We start from the raw sequence: 17,798 nt of genomic DNA on the forward strand, positions 1-17,798 counted from the left end.
GTCTCAATCCCAAACACCTGGATAATGTAAGAACCAAGTTGTGACAAATGGTGCTGTTTGTGTAGGGGGTCCGCAAGACTCTTGACACCCTCTAGTACATGATGGTGTCTTTCTCTGACCTGCTTTACGGCCAAACAAAAAAAGAGAGCATGCTCCTCAGTTTCCATCATTCCAAGAGGACTTTCAAGGGATCTACATCGAAGACCTTCTCCAAGGACGAGCAATATGAAATGTCATTTTTGTGGGAAACCAGGCCACTTTGAGAAGGATTGTTACAAAAAGAAAAGACTTTCTGCAAATCTTATCGAAGATCATGGAGTTGAAGAAGAAACAGATGCTACTTAGGCCACGAATGTGGCCAACTTTGTTGAGCATGATTGGGCCTGTTAGGCTAAGGACGCATCCCTCTTCATGATGCCATCCCCTATGCTGTAAACCAATAGACGAAATTTGGAGTGAGGTCATGTTAGGTCTGGTGAGCCTAAATGAGTCTACTGCCAATGTAACTAGAATGAGTTCCAGGTCGGGGCTTGTATGTTGTCACTGAGTGTGGACAAATCTTGAAGCTTCCCATGGACTACTTCTAGGGTTGAGGTCATCAGTTTGAGGGGGGTATGTTGGGAAAATTGATGTATTTGGGTTGGAGTGTCTTGAGTCTAGAGGCTAGGAGTCGTATGAATAAACATGCGCATGTGTTTGTGGTGTGATTGGAGTTGGTTACCACATAAGTAGGTTGAGGGAATCAAGGACGTTGATTGAGAAGAAGTCGGATCTAGATTCTCTGTTATGATATCACATGTGATGTCATTACTTTGTAACCTTTGCCTACATAAAGGCTCTCCCTCTCTCGAATAAAGTGTGTAGTGATTTTGTGTGTCGATATGTTCTCTCTATCTCTCATGGCGCTCCCTTTCGACACCCCATAGCCTTCAAGTCACTGGTCTTGGATTAAGGCGATGATCTTACTTTCATATGCAGATGATGTAGTACTCATGTTCTATACTCTAGAGGATGCCTAGAGGCTTATGCAAGTTTTGGATAAGTCTTGTCAACAGAGTGGGTTGAAGGTGAACTTAGCTAAGACAAAAATAATGCTTGTTAAAACTCAAAAGAAGAGGGCTTCTACACTATCAATCACCCACAAAGAGCAAGATATTGAAGTAGTAGAATCATTTAAATATTTGGGGATTGATGTACCTTCCAATCATTGGCAAAAATGCTATGAAAGGAGAATTGCAGCAGGGTGGACAAAACACTATGCTTTTGAGATTAGATGCAGGCAGGCTGATATCATGTGATGGCATTTGAGAACACTTCTTTTTGACGCATGGGTGATACGATTGTTCGTTATATGCAGAGGTAGGGGGGCAGCAGTATATGAAAATCAATTTGGAACGATGTTGGAAAGTTTTAGATAACCTTCATGGCGCGACAAATGAGAGTAAATACTATCACACCATACTCCATTCCCTTGTTGGAAACTGGCCATAGGACGATTGACATAAATACACTAATGAGTTCTATCAATACATTATAAAGATCAAATGAAGGTGCAACATGACCAGTTGCCACGGCTTGCATGGGACATGGGCTCTAAAACCTTAGAAAACTCATAAGAGAAAACTTCTAGCATCTATATGGGTTTTGAACACTAGCGCTTGATTCTAGAGATGGGGCATAGAAGAGTTGTTGGATCGCCTTTGAGAGAAGATGGAACTGGTGGTTCTTGAACCACATCTCATTGGTCAGCTACGCCTTAGCTAGGAGACAGGTCATAGCAAAACATGATACTAGTATTATCGTGAGCACTCAACACTCATTTCTAGGATGTGTACCAAAAGTGGCCACCTGCTGCATTTACAGACACCTATCTCTTAGAGTATGAGGAGTAGCATCTCGCTTCGATATGTGACGGAGAAATCGCTAGATGGGGAAATCAACCATAGAGTGCTCATTTATTTCCGTTTAATGCGATATGAGTAAAGTAGGCTTCCTCATAAGAATAACCTTGTCGTCACTTGATCTTCTTCTCTTCTTCCAAAAGAGACCCAATTATGTCAACCAATTTAGGTGTAAGGAGATTCGTCAAAGTTGTGACAATATTTCCATAGTCCTCTTGTGGTAGACATTTCAATAGAACTGCTATGCAAACATCCTCATCCATGTCTACTTTAACTCCTACAAATTGGGTAGTTAAACTCTTCATTCGATTAAGGTGGGCTGGAAGTGGATCCCCCCTTTTTTAAATTAAGCTCAAAGAATTGCATAAGAGACTAATCTTCAAACTTTTTGCCTGAGTGCCAAAGAGCTTCTCTAATTCTTCCCATGCTGCAAAAGATGTGTCCTTTCCATCAATGTGATGGATGAAGTCATCGCTTAACCCTAAAGCAATAATGGCAAGAGTTCTCTCATCCTTAGCAATCCATATGGCTTCAAAATCCCTCGTTGAAGGCTTCTTCTCTTTCCCATTTGCAATACTCCAAAGTCCCTTCTTCATAAGGATGAATTTGACTTATGTTTGCCACGTATGGAATGCATTTCCATCGGACTTATCTACTTTAATTGAAGTGCCCATGGTAGGATTATAGGAAGGTCTAATCGTTGAGAGTGCTTCTCAAGGCAGTGTCTAATCCTTTACAAGAAAACTTGCAGCCATCTTGCAATACTACTCAAATGATTTGTTGAAGAAGCCACCTCACTATCACACTATTAAAAGACAGCCTTGTGATGAACTCACAAAGATTCCACGAGTTGAAAGAGAGACCTCATGAGGTGATTCCAAGAGTTCCTCACGAGCTGATTCCAATAACTAACCTAAAATCTGCATGAGCTACTGAAAATGCTCGTGGATAGCACAGTTGCACCTAGACAATCAATTACAGTTTACCGCTCAAATCAACCTTGAAAAGATTTCAGCCTGATATCAAGTCACATTCCAGCCATGAATATCCGGACAGAGACATATGAATTCCGCCATGAACACAAGTGAAGTGTGTTGCAAAACTATGCATGACATAGAGAGCAGACTGGAGAACTGATTGAGATGGAAATTGATTGCTAAGAGTATATATCTGGCAGAGAATTCCTGCAATAGCAAGAAATAATACTAGAAAGAGAGCCGACACTCTTGAACGCTGATACGCTAGTACTTCTCAGGAGTTCCGTGTTGTAGAGCAGCGTCAGATGTTATTGTAGAGAAGCTAAGAGTGGTTACCAACAGTGTTTGTTGCAATCAAGATTGCTGTCAAATACTCCTGTTGCAAACAAATCGACAGGCTGCTTATCTTTGAGACATCTCTAAGTCTGGCGATGACACTGTATCCAACACAAGAGTTATTTGAAGATATAGCTCAGTGGAAGAGAAACAAAGGTAGATTGAGCTTTCTAGAACAAAATACTACAACAAAGGCTCCAAAGGAATGGCAGCAACGTTCTACAGCAAAGGTCTTCGTACTAAGTTTTTCTCGGCACTCCAGAGGTGAAGGGCAAACTTAGCCGTGACAAAGGCTATGGCACCAGACAGCTTTGGTTGATGAGCCTCAACATGATGATTTTGATGCCTTTTTGATATAGCTCCACTTGTTATTTCTGCCCCTAGATATTCTGTCAAGGTTCTCTGTGTGGACAGTCGTCCAAAATGAATGGAATAAAAGTTGTGTGTGTTTTTCTTTGTACATCACCTCTGGTGACCATATGATGTAGGCCATGTGGTATGTTTTTGCCCCCATGGTACCTCTTGCAGACATGAGAAACTAGATCCAGAAAAAGGCCTAAGATTTATCCTTGTACATGCAAGGTAGATAACCATTGGGGGGGTTTTGTATACCCATTTTGTGTACCTTACAGCCTAGGCAACCCTTGCTAGCATGTGATCCTAGCCATTTATCCTTGACCACCATGAGATGGCATGAGAAACTATGTGACTAGATGTATCCATGACATAGCCTGTGGCACTCCCTTGAGGGAGGGTTTGTTGGGATGTGTCAAGGTATTGCCCTCCAGGCACAACTATGGTCATGTGTGGGTGTGCTAGATTCACACATAGGTGATGGTAGATGGCCACCTAGATGATTGTAGATTCTAGGGGCTGATTGGGTAGACTGTGGAGCTTGGTGGCCTTCATCTGAGGTCAGATGTGATGTCATTGTGGATGTAGAGGTCGCCTACACATGGCCCTCATTTCATTTGATCTACGAGATAGTTGTGCCTTTGTTTCCATGTTTTGAGTCTCCATCATGCTTCCATTTCTCTTCTCTAACAACTTGGAGCATCCATTTATACGAAGGTCTTCATATTGAGTTTCTGTTGGCACTCTAGAGGTGAAGGGCAGACTCAACCATGAGCACTAAAGGAGAAGGCTAATCAAAAAGTAGTCCACATTCTCTTCATTCAAGTACAATTGCTTGTGAAGACAATATGATTTCATTTTAGTCTCTCCCAAGCAAGCATCCAAGTAAAAAAGGGCTTAGACCATCTAGCTGATAGGGCAATGCACCAATTAAGATAGAATTTATCGCACTATCAGCAGGCTGCAACATGGACGAAAACTTCAACAGGTGAAATTTGCCTCTTAATGTGATCAAATGGTCCACTGTATTGTGTTCAGGTCTAGAACCTGCATACCCAAATCTATTTTCCATTCATCTCCGTCCACACCTGATTTTCTGCTCCACAATGGTGCTGAGTAGTTTGGTTATTGCAAAGCCCACTCCAGGTGAGCTGGTTTTTGGCTTCACCCTTGAAAATCAGCTTCACTCAATTTTCTTGCCAAAGTGCAGGGAGGCCCTGTTGCATCAGTAAATTCAGAATCCATTCCATAGCTCTAGGCCCAGTCCTTTTCAGCATCTCTGAACATAACTGTTCAGTGTCTGCTGCCTTCCCATTGGCTAATTTCTTAAGTCCCTTACTGACATGCTCTATGGAGAAATGTGAGGTATTGATACAAGTGTCCCTATGGTGACCAGAGACATTTGTTCAGCTCCTACATCCTGGTAGAAGGTTTTGGCATACTCAAACATCTGCTGTGGAGTAAAGTTGGTGGAATCGAGCAGGCCTGAAATTAGATATGCAAACCAGGGTGTGACACTGCTCATGCCCAATATTGGGCAGTGGCCATGGATCCAGATTCCTTTGAGTCTTGAGAAGGTAGAGGAAGTCTTGAGAAGGTAGAGGACAGCACAGGTTGCTTAGACAATGAGGCTGAGGACAAGGCCATCAACACCAGGCATGATGATGATGTCATTGGCAACTCAAAAGCAGAGTGTGAGGTGGTTGGCATTGTCAATTGGACCATCAAGCAAAGGTAGACATGGATGCTGATCTATTGGTTACTTCAAGGAATATGACAAGAAATGGGAAGCTATACCTTGATATGTATTCTCTCTGTGCAATATTGAATTTTTCCATTGCATGCATTTGGCATTCAAGAGGGTGAAGACCTTCCAGACAGACAAAGGGGAAGTTCTCATACCAAAGGCTCCCAGCCCTTGCTATATGTTGGCTGTGGTCACAGACACCAAGGAGAATGTGGTCCTAAAAGAGACAGCTGACCATCCCATGGTGGTCCAATTGTACGATGCTAGGCAGGCAAGTGGTAGACTCACTTAAGGACTTTGTGTCAGAGACTACGGAGCTACTAAAACAGGAGAGTTTGCAGGTTACTTTCGTGGAGTTGGGATTCAGACCTGAGTGGAACTTTGCATGAGATTCGTCAAGAGACCGATCATAGCAGGCCTAGAGTTTCTAGAAGGGGTATCTATATGGAGCAGCCACAGCCAAAGTGAGTTCACTGAAGGGAGTTCAGGCCTGAAATTAGATATGCAAACCAGGGTGTGACACTGCTCATGCCCAATATTGGGCAGTGGCCATGGATACAGATTCCTTTGAGTCTTGAGAAGGTAGAGGAAGTCTTGAGAAGGTAGAGGACAGCACAGGTTGCTTAGACAATGAGGCTGAGGACAAGGCCATCAACACCAGGCATGATGATGATGTCATTGGCAACTCAAAAGCAAAGTGTAAGGTGGTTGGCATTGTCGATTGGACCATCAATCAAAGGTAGACATGGATGCTGATCTATTGGTTACTTCAAGGAATATGGCAAGAAATGGGAAGCTATACCTCGATATGTATTCTCTCTGTGCAATATTGAATTTTTTCATTGCATGCATTCGGCATTCAAGAGGGTGAAGACCTTCCAGACAGACAAAGGGGAAGTTCTCATACCAAAGGCTCCCAGCCCTTGCTATATGTTGGCTGTGGTCACGGACACCAAGGAGATTGTGGTCCTAAAAGAGACAGCTGACCATCCCATGGTGGCCCAATTGTACGATGCTAGGCAGGCAAGTGGTAGACTCACTTAAGAACTTTGTGTCAGAGACTAGGAAGCTACTAAAACAGGAGAGTTTGCAGGTTACTTTCATGGAGTTGGGATTCAGACATGAGTGGAACTTTGCATGAGATTCGTCGAGAGACAGATCATAGCAGGCCTAGAGTTTCTAGAAGGGGTATCTATATGGAGCAGCCACAGCCAAAGTGAGTTCACTGAAGGGAGTTTAGGAATCAGACCTGGGTGAGCTTTGCAAGAGACAGCTCATAGCAGACCTAAGTGTCTAGAAGGGGTCTATATGGAGCAGCCACAGCCACAGCAATTTCAGACCCTTTCAATGAGTGGAAAAATCTTTCAGAATATATAATGTTTATATATTTATATATTTATGGAGCATTTCTAGGCGGTCAGGGGCGGTTTTGAAAGACTCATTTCAACAAATTTTAAAATTAAGACATTGGACTCAATTCTACCAAAAAACTCTGGACAGTCACGTTGTGTGATTCACTTGAATTGGCTAAGAGGCAAATTTGGTAGTCTCTCACAATGTGATGGTCAAATTTTGCACACAATTTAATTGAACTTATACTTTTCTATGAAAATTTAACCAAAATTGTGAGGTGCGGTATTTACAAGCTATGTCCAAATGATAATCTAGCAGTTGCTTTGACGAGGTGGCAGTTTCCATTTCTTTTTTAAAAGAACGCTAAACAATATATAAATGACAAACTTGCACTTCCTATCGCGTAAAAGGTGAAATCTCAAAGAAAGAGTACTGATTCAGACAAGAGAAACGGTTGAGATGACTACTTATCCATTGGAAATCTATGCCCAGCAGGCAGAGGCACTTCATGGTGATCTGAGTAAAAAGCCACCAGGCCGGCTCCTCTACCGACCTCCATTGCTGCCTCCTTGCTATCGAAGGATCGGGATTCTTTCCCTGACGATGCACCTGAGTTTGCAATCCCAACATCTGTGCACGTCTTATTAGCCAATAGGCACCTGGCAGAGACGTTCCAATCTGGACTTAAGATAATGGGTTGTAAACAGAGCAACGAAGAAGCATATGTATCTGTACAGAATGCTGAAAATGAAAACGTAGCCTCTATTGGAAAATTTACTCTGATGCAAGCACATCCCCACTTTTAAACGAGCAAAGGCGATGAAGGTTGGCAGGATGGCGCCGTCCGAGTCTGCGGCAAGGGAGACGACGTAATGGGTGAGTCAGGGGAACCATGAGGAGGGGCTGAGAGAGGCCAAAAACAGCCATGGATGCCGGGGAGCTACTGCATTGGCAGTTGTGCAGGAAGTTGCCCAGGAGAAAAGACAGAGCTCTAAGGGGAAAGGATCTCATGTTGTGGAATCATAGGTGCAAGATTCAAAAGCGAGCTGATTGGTTACATAGACAAGAATCATTAGATTCAAAACTTAGGTCCGTTTCACACCTGTCCTCCCACAAAATGGCGGACAGTGTGGCGCCCAATTCAAGCTTGTCGGCCCGACTACGGCAAAAAAATGATATGGTGTCCAAGTCACGCCTGGGCGGAAATACATTTTCAGGCGGCATCTTCAGGTCTTGCACTGGGATTGGAGCCTGGGACCTACTACTCTCAAACTGACAACTTTAACAACAAGCCATGCCTTTTTTGATGCATTCCTATTGTAGCATTAACTACTTGAAGAGAACAAGTCCGCCCTCTTGTGAAAAGGGGCACGGACGGACGGAGGTGGCATTCTGCTTGAATTGGAGGCGGACAAGCATATTCGAGGTTTCACCTGTCCGCGGACGGGTGTGAAACCCCCTTAGGCCGACTAGAAAGTGCCTAGAATCCGACGAGCAGTCAGCGGTAGCTGCAAGCCAGATGCCCGATCGCTTCCAGCCCAAAATCCCGATTCCAAATTTTTTCCCTACATGGATAGCTAGAGTGAGGGACTCCAAGCACGATACAAAGCAAAGAGTTCATTAATTGTGTGATGCATGGTAGAGGGTTATTATGTCCTAGGGCAAGTCATAAGATTGCCATATTATATGCATCTTGTCGGATCAGAAGGCAGAGGTTTAATCTCAACCAACCCCGGACCTTTACATATAGGGGAAAGGGCCGAGAGGATTTTCCCAGGTCAAAAGTGCAACCACGGCCCATTAAAGGGCCGAAATGCTACTCGACCACATCCTCTCAAAGGACGTGATCACCATCGATTCCAAAAAGGTGGAGCACATCCACAATATCACGTAGCCAAGGCAAGCGGTAGAAAGTGATTAGTTCAATACGATTAGTCCCCATAAATGGAAGGCTCAACACAATTTGATGAGCATGTTGTCCATGCACCCTTACATCTTCGAAGTCCGCATTGTGTTGTGCCTATTGCCCCGCAGAGCACAGTTTGCTCGTCCCGCAGCCCATTGTTGTTCGCGCTTGGTACCACGTCACTATTGTCAACTCGCTGCTGCTTGTGATCTAATCTGTTCATCGAGCAACACACGCAACACCTTTTTTCAAGCGTTGGATTGGGATGCTTGTGGTGCATCGAAAATTGGGAGGCCCAATTTTGGTTATAAAAGTGTTCGGATCGAACGGCTCAGATTGGATCTGTGCCGACCCCGGACCTTTACTAGCTATTGAGAAACCATCTCAACATCATGTGTTCAGTAATGTGCATAGCACTAACCCAATAGAGTGCTTTGAAGGAAAGGGTTTGTATATATTCTATATTTTCAACTAAATCTAGTGTACTATTAGTCATTTGTGGTGTGCTCCCTAGCTATGCCCTCTCTCCTCATCTCCACTCTCCTCCTCTCCCCTCGTCATATTTCGTCATGGTATCAGAGCACGGTTTTGCCTTCCACTAAGGCGCCATCCATGAGTGAAAGAGTGATACAGAGTTCTCGAGTGATTGTGAGTGCATTTCATTCTCTTCCATTGAGAGAAAATTTTCATCATTCTTTGAGAGAATTCCATTCATTGAAAGAATATTTTCATTCAAACTTCGATTCATTGTTCCTTGAGAGATTCCTTGTAAAGAATTTATGTTCAACACTTATTTCATTAATTTTGGACTTGTCAATGTACAAATTCATTTTTACATATACTTTTGGACTAGTTTTCAGATAAAATTTAAGAAAAACCCAATCTTCAAAGCACATATAAAAACATAAAAACAAGCATTTTTTTATATATTTTTTAAGGACATGAAACTAAAATTATAAAATTTAACGCAGCCTAGATAAGTTACATGAAAAAATAAAATTCGGTTGTTGTAAACTCTCTTAATATTTAATGGTGTTAATAAACACCTTCAAAAGTTAAGCCTGAGATAAGTTACACAAAAAAGAGTGGTTTACAAAAAAAAGAGTGGTTCAATAATTGTAAACTCTCTTCATATTTATAATAGTGTTTAGGAAACACTTTCAAAAGTTACAAGTGGAAGTAGCAAACTCTCACAATATTTATAATTTAGGTGTTGAAAAACACCAAAAGTTACAATAAGACTCTCATTGGAAGGCAAATTACACCAAAAGTTACAATAAGACTCTCATTGGAAGGCAAATTTATTTTCAAGACTACAGCCATTCAATTTGATGAATTTTCTATTTTCAAGTCTTTAGCCTAAATTCAACCCATTCAAGAGCAGTAGTTAAAATTCAGCTCATCCTCATCGATGTAGTTAAAATTATAGAAGAGAAGTAAGGATTGATGAATTTTCTCCTGCATAACACTTTGTTTATTCCGAATGGCTTGCGCTTCCTGGGGGGGAAATCTTCCATAACGAGCCACACGCGAGGATATCTCACTTTGAAAGTCTATCAGCTCTCTCCTATATGACTGCAATTTATCTATTTCAGTAGTAGCCATACTTATTTTTCTTTTCTCTTCCTTCTCTAAGCCCTTCTGACAAGCAAAGTCATCCTTCTCGTACTGGGTTAATGGAGCTGGATTTTGCTTTCTCTCCTCTCTCTTTCCTTGGTTCTCGGCAATCCATACTTTGATGCTGCTAATGGCTTGCTCGATAGAATCGATTACCTTAAAAAGATCCCATAAAAACGAGAGGAGGAAGGTAACGAGAGTGACGAAGGTAACTAGAGGAGGTAAGGCAAGATGAAAGGAGTATGCTTGAGAAGAGGAGGTAAGGCTACGGGCAAGATGGAAGGAGCAAGCTTGAGGAGAGGAGTAAGGTAAGAAGAGTAAAGTGGAAGAAGTGTTTGCTGCGGGTGAGATATAGAAGACGAACGAGGTGAGGAAGGTAACGAGAGTAAGGAAGGTAATTAAAGGAGGTAAGGCAAGATGAAAGGAGTATGCTTGAGAAGAGGAGGTAAGGCTGCGGGCAAGATGGAAGGAGCAAGCTTGAGGAGAGGAGTAAGGTAAGAAGAGCAAAGTGGAAGAAGTGTTAGCTGCGGGTGAGATATAGAAGGTGAACGACTACTAGGGGATTTATAGAACTATAGACTCATAATGTGGGATGAAAGATTTAGAATAAAGAATTGGTAGAGGCTGAGATGACTAGATGCAAGACCGTAATGCGAGACATGTGAGACATGTAAGATAGTGAGTACATTGAAATCTATAAAATAAAATGATGGGATGCAAGACCGTAATGGGAGACATTTGAGACATGTAAGACAGTGATAGTACATTGAAATCTATAAAATAAAATGATGGAACACAAGAATGATATAATTATTAGAATCTCATCATGAGATATTCTTTTAATATAATATAAGTTAGTAATTATTAGAATCTCATCATGAGATATTCTTTTAATATAATATAAGTTAGACTTGCTGATGCAAGACCGTAATGCGAGACATGTGAGATGATAGATTTTGAGTACATTGAAATCTATAAAATAAAGTGATGGAACATAAGAATGATATAATTATTAGATTCTCATCATAAGATATTTATTGTACATAATAAATTAGACTTTCAAAAAAGTAAAACCAAATGTATTGTAATGAATAAATATCATAAAATATCCTAATGTATTGTAACATGTGACATAAGTTTAAAAAACACTATCATTAATCAATACAAACAAGATAAAAATCTTCAAGGACTCATGTTTCTTTCTACATGTTTTACAACTGAATAGAGTCTGATGAGTCCTCTTGAGGCTGTGATTCTCTAAGAGTACATTGAGTCTCTACTTCTTGTGTGGATGGTGTACATTGAGATTCTACTTCTGGTGCAATCGGGATAGACTTAATCTCTTCCTCCTTTGCAAGATGTGATGTTGTAGATGCACATTGAGTCTCTACTTCTTGTGTAGGAAGAATGCATTGAGTCTCTAATTCAAGTGGAGACTGTAATGCTTCTACTTGAGGCTGTGATACAGAAGGAGACTGAATTGTCTCTTGTTTTTCTTTGGCTCCCTCAGGTTCTTCATTGAGTCCATCATGTTGTTTCCCAATGGTAGCAGTTAGGTAGTGAACAGTCTTAGCCATAAAATCTTGTAGCTCGAGCTTTGTATATGCTTCTATTGAGACATGTTCAAAAATTTCATTGAGGAACAACATGAAGTTGTAGGCAATTCTCCACCCACTACTAAACATGTCTTTCTGCTCCACTGCGAGGCGTGTCTGGAAATTTGGTTGGTCTTGATGCTCCCTGATTTTCATAATCGCAGAAACTAACTTGTTTGCAGACTTGTCCATCATGACATATGACAAAGTGAATTTGTGTAGTAAATAGTAAGATGCATGTTCATAATGATATGAAAAAAGAACACTTACCTGAACACCCCGTGAAAGCCTGTAAATGAGTTGACAAACCAACAATGGTTGTCATCAAGATCCCATACTATCAGGCTCCAATGTGAACTACATCACCAATAAAGAGCGATAAGATTTATCACAATATTAAGTATTAATTGACACAATATTACAAATAAGAGAGTAAAAGAAAGATTGAGATGATACTTACTTCTCATAATATGGCATAAAGACAACTAGCATGCCATCCAAGTCTAAAGGTTGTAGCATTGAACAAACATCATCTACTGTCTTCTTGGTATCACTAAGTACAACTGAAAGAAGAGAATCGAGCATACAGACGCGATTCTGTACTGATCTAGGAAAGTGAGATATAACCGTACTGCAGCAATAAATAAACAAATGTTAGAAGCAGATTGAATCAAATGATTGAAGCATCAAGCCAAGAGATGTTCATATCAAACCTGAGGATGGCCATCATGACTTTGTCATTAGCCTCTTTCAAAGGGTCGGAGAGGATTGTAACTTCCTCGCTACCAAAAGTCAAAACACGAGGTTGCTTGCTAATGATAACCCTAACCTCAAAAGAGCTCCCCATTTCGTCCAATACAACGGTTACATTAGGACAACTTATGGGCGTAGCAACCAATGTTTCCTCTGGATGCTCCACCACGTTATCAATAAATGCCTTAATGATAGATGACATAAATGCATATAGATGCAAGTCTGTATATGTCGACAATGAGGTTTCACCGCCGCTCAAATTAAAAATTTGAGCAAGGAGCAAAAAGCAGTTATATCCGACTCTCCACCCACAACTGTGGTCATCATTCTGCTTCGCTGCAGGGCATGTTACATACTCTATTTGATCTTCTAAGTCACCTTCCATTTGCATAAGTGCATCTATAGCACCTACCAACTTTCGAGCCGATCTACACATCAAAATAGAAAACATAAATGAATGTGCGCATTGCATAGGATGCATCTCATTGACATAATTATGACACAAGTAGGTTATACTTACTCTGACACACTGCCATGGATAGATGCTATTGAATTGACAAAGAAACATTGCTTGGCTAAGATGTCCACAATTACCAAGCTCCAATGCAAGCTGCATTATCAATTAAGAATAATTATTATTTGATATAATCCTCCACAATGTAAGAGATAAGCTAGGTAGGGATTGATACTCACTCCTCGTGATATGCAGTAAAGATAACTCGCGCCGCAGTCAAATCAATAGGTTGCAACCACTTGAAAACATCATCTATGGTCTTCTGCTTATTGCTAAGTACACTAGAAACAAGAGGATCGACCATATATGCACATCTCTGTATATATAGGGGAAGCTGTTGTAAAACCATACTGCAATAAAAAGAAAAGAAAATTAGTTCATTTGATCCAATGGAATTACAAAAGCATAAAGTCAATAAAAAGTTTGTGTCAAACCTGAGGATGGCTATTATGACCTTGTCATTAACCTCTTTCTTGAAGTTTATAAGGATTGAAATGTCCTCTTCATCGAATAGAAAAGTAAGAGGTTGTTCTCGAACTTGAAACCTAACTTGAAATGACTTCTCCATTTGCTGCAAGGTATGATTATTTTTGCTTTCTTGAGATGAGCTTTCTATATTCTCTACTCCAGCTATGTCCTCCTCATCCTCCTCCTTTCCCTTCTCCTATAAAAGGATAAAATAATTATGAGATTCAAAATTTTAAATTAATTATAAATTTAAAAAGACCTTTAAATGAATAAAGAAAATTAAACATAAGTTTTCATACCTCTACATATCTTCGTGGTCTTTTTATGTAACCTTCAGAGGCAAGGTCAGTGTCATATCCATCTTTTTCTGCTTCCTTACTATCGCTGGTGTCCTCACTATCATATCCAGAGCTTTCATCATTTTCATCATCTTTCTTGCTCTCATCATACATGACCATCTCTATGTCAACATCCTCTCATGTGAGATCGGACCTTTCTTATCAAACTTTATTGTGAGAGAAGCCACGGTATCAAGGTATTCCAAGCAAACAGGGCTCTAAAAAATATTTACATTGTGTCCTTTTCTAATAAGAGCTTCAAACAAATGTCCCATTCGACACAATGTGACTTCCCATCCGGACAGTAGCAAAAATTCCATCATACTAATTAAAAGATCAGCACTTTTTGCTGGCCTTTCATAGTGATTTCCGTTGCGATGGAGGGGACTTGGAGCTTCATGCTCTTCCAGCAGTAGTTGCAATCTCTTTGCATTCCCTCTTATATTGTTTTGTAAGGAGTGATCATTGTAAGGGCTCTTCATGCACAAGAAAAAGGTTTCAAGACTCTGTATCTTGAGACCGCATTCTCTCTTGTCCCTTTTTCTTGAGTATATACCATTGTAAATCTTAAGCTCATTGCCATATAGTTTTTCTAGGGTAGCAGACATTTGTTCCTTGTCATCTTTATCAGCAAATATGACTATGTTACATTGTCCCACTCTACCAATGGTGGTATGTAATATTCTGTCAAGGAGTTGACGAATGTCATCCGGTGATATTTCATAGACAAAGAAAAGCTAAGGTCTCTCCCAAGCAGTGTCGTCGGACAAAAAATCATTCAATGAAACTCCCTTGCACTCAACACTCTTTCCAGACTCTGAAATGATTTCATGTATGAAAAAAAAGCCCTTGTTCAAAGTTTTTTCTTTTGTGAGAGTGTGCTTATTGATGACTTTTTGTGCATATGCATACACATTTTTCGGAATGTCACTTGTCATAGAAGGAGTAATTTCAGATCCATCATCTTCTACCTTCACCCATTTATGTGCCCAAGCCTTCTGTTTAGCTGACGGTAAAGCTGATGCCATCTGCCTCACAATGTTATGATCAATTTTACATTGGCTAATTGGAATATTTTTTTCTGCCAATAAATATTCAATTGCACTCTTTACTGCATCACACTTGACCTGTTGGATGATGCAATCTTCCATGCAATGATCTTTATCCTTTTTGCCAAAAAACCATTCTTTGGACATTAATTTCTCTGCAGCAAGACTTGCGTATTTGTTTGGTAAGTTTCTTAAAGGCCTCCACATCCGAGCTGTCATCTCTTTTTTCTCAATCTTCTTTGCCTTCTCTTTAATCAATGATGGAGCCTCATATGTGACATCTCCTTTCTCACATGCAAGACACACGTCTTTGATCTAATGAAAAACTTCATCACTACGGAAAAGTATGCTTGTGTAGTCTTGATACCTATCCCTTACTATCTTAAAGCTTGTAATCACCTCTGCTCTTTCCTGCTTTCCCCTTGGTACAATGGCACTCAAGCATGTGTAGAAGTCAACAAGATTATCCGCTTCCACTTTAGTTGCAGTTCTTTTGAGAGTGGTCAAAGGAGAATTAAAAGTTTTCCATATGGTCCTAGCTTTGAGCAACATCTCTGAAGTGAAGGTGATTTTTCATAGTGCATAAATGTCATGATTAAATCTTTTCGACTCAATCAAATATTTTTTCTCATTCTTGAAGATACAAATGCATGCAAAATAGTAGTGAAATTGAAGCACACTCGCGAAGGTTTGATAAGTAATTTCTCCTTTCTTGTATGCATCTCTAGAGCGCTCATTACAAGCATAGGCATAGTGCTAACCATCTATTGCCTCAAATGTACAATGAGCTAAGAAATTTCTCTTGGCATCCCTTATATGTCGTTCTGGATCATTCACTGAACTCTGTTCTTCTTGAAGTGAGGGAACTTGTTTTCCGAGGAACTTAGTGAATTGCATCTCAAAATCTATAGGCTGAGAGAAATTGACAATATGTTCTTGGACAGAGTACCAAATTAGAAACAACTGGTTTTTTTCATTAATCAAAGCCTGAAAAATCTTTTCAGCATAGACTGTATCTAAGGTCCTGCTGTTGGTGAAGACACTTGCTTTGACCACTGTTGAAGCATGTATAACTTGAGTCTTCTGGCCCCATATATATCCTGGATCCTCATCTGTCATAGCCTCATTCAAGCGAAGATTTAGGTTCTTCATTGATAACATTTCTGCTTCTAGATCTGACTCCATTTCAAGACCCTCCGCATCCTCTTCATGTTCTTCCTCTTCTCTTCTTTGCCCTTTCTTTGTATATGAATGACCTCTTTTTCCAGTTATAGGACTTGGAACTGTAGCTCGTGAAGTACTTGCCTTTTGCATTTGACGTCGAGGTTTATTTTTTAGGGGCTCTATGTGAACCGCTTTAGATCACCCTACTTCTTCTTCTATTGCCTCAACTTCAGGTATACTTAAGGGCTTCACTTGTTCTGTTATTCCATCAACTTCATGAGTTACACCATCTAAGTGAGTAATACCATGAACAAGAGATGTGTGTGCATGTCCTGTCTTATCTGATGCATGTCGTGTCTCACTCAATTCAATTTCTGTCTGAGATGCATGTGCATGTCCTGTCTCCACCAATTCAATTCCTATCTCAGATGTAGATTCCTTGTAAGCATCCACGTGTACAAGACCCTCATCCATTGCTACAATGTGTTCTGTCTCATCCACTCCAGTTCCTCTCTCATTTGTATTACCATGAACCAGGTCTACATGGCGTGTCTCATCACTTCCTTTCTCATGTGTGGATTCTTGCACCTTAGGTTCCTCCAATGAAGTTGAACCTTGTTCGATGACACCCTGAAAGTATTCAAGGATAATCTTTGACTGCATTTTTCTTGCTTCCTCAATGGGAAATTCCTCCCACACATGTTGAAGGATCTCCAATGCAGGAACCAATTCAGGAAATCTAGGTGCTTTTGGCGGCGGCATCACAAAGTGCATTGCATCTTTCTTAGAAAGAAGAAACGATCTGTTGCTCATTCTTGACTTTGTGTAAATCATCATTGTACTGCTATCTTTTTCAATTTTTATTCCTACTAAGGTGCCCCCTTGAATCAAATTGCTCTTTGAGAAAGATACATTTGATGCCCACTCATCTTTCTCCAACTCTCTCTTTGTCATCACTAGAATGAGATTTCCTTTACTTAAGACCAAGAACCATGCTTTCTTTGTTGTGTCAACAACGGTCTAGTTTGTGAAGTCCTTTGGGGCATAAATTCTTCCATTGTATTTCAGTGTCATACCATTGAAAAATGCTATAGCCTCAAGATCCATCCTATATTCAAGCACAACACAAATTTTAGGTACTTTGACAAACTACAATTACTTTGAAAAATCAAAAGTACAATGAGTCCCATTAATACACCTCAAGTTTTTATTCTTCCCAATCATATAAGTGTCAATTTCATGCTTTGGGAATAGCCTAAAAGGCTTTACAAGGCTTAGAGCATAAATGTGAAAAAAAATAAGGATTTACAATGATCTCTGAATACAAATTTGAAGTCTGTCAGATATAAGTGCAAAATGCTCTGTCAACTCCCGCAACTGATATAAGTGTAAAATGCTCTGTCAACTCCCACAACTGGTACAAATTTAATCTGCTATGTCTAGTCCCTTAACTGATTCAACTGTAATCTGTCATGTCCACTGATACAACTTTCAATCATCTTGAAAGTTTAAAAACCTTAATCGTTGCTTAAATGGTAGGATTGTTGTGACTGTGAAACCGAATGTGAACGAATGGACTGACTCCGATTAGGAACTAGTCGGGAAATTTTGAGCATGGCTTTGATTGGTTTTTTTGGAGTTCTCTCCTCTAGGGACAAACTAATCTATGCTAATCTAGACTACACCAACCGTCAAAGCGAAGAAAAGCAAGAAATAATTTCTTTTC

The 17,798-nt window shown here is 40.3% G+C and overlaps 1 protein-coding gene across 3 annotated transcripts in view; it reads right to left on the reverse strand.

Annotated features, from left to right (window-relative positions):
- LOC147881012 (uncharacterized) overlaps positions 1–7,714 on the reverse strand; it is a 53,706-nt gene extending 45,992 nt beyond the window's left edge. For all 3 annotated transcript variants that reach the window (XM_087370007.1, XM_087370006.1, XM_087370008.1), the window contains exons 1-2: positions 7,447–7,714; positions 7,136–7,327 (exon numbers count right to left, since the gene is read on the reverse strand). In XM_087370007.1, coding sequence (XP_087226133.1) covers positions 7,136–7,327; positions 7,447–7,679 — 425 coding nt within the window. In that variant the 5' untranslated portion in view covers positions 7,680–7,714. The remainder of the gene's footprint in view (positions 1–7,135; positions 7,328–7,446) is intronic.
- Positions 7,715–17,798: the final 10,084 nt, after the last annotated feature.

Source organism: Dipteris shenzhenensis, chromosome 31 (genome assembly GCF_047967505.1).
Source record: "Dipteris shenzhenensis isolate YYH24624 ecotype China chromosome 31, Dip_SZ_1.0, whole genome shotgun sequence".
Lineage (NCBI taxonomy): Eukaryota > Viridiplantae > Streptophyta > Polypodiopsida > Gleicheniales > Dipteridaceae > Dipteris > Dipteris shenzhenensis.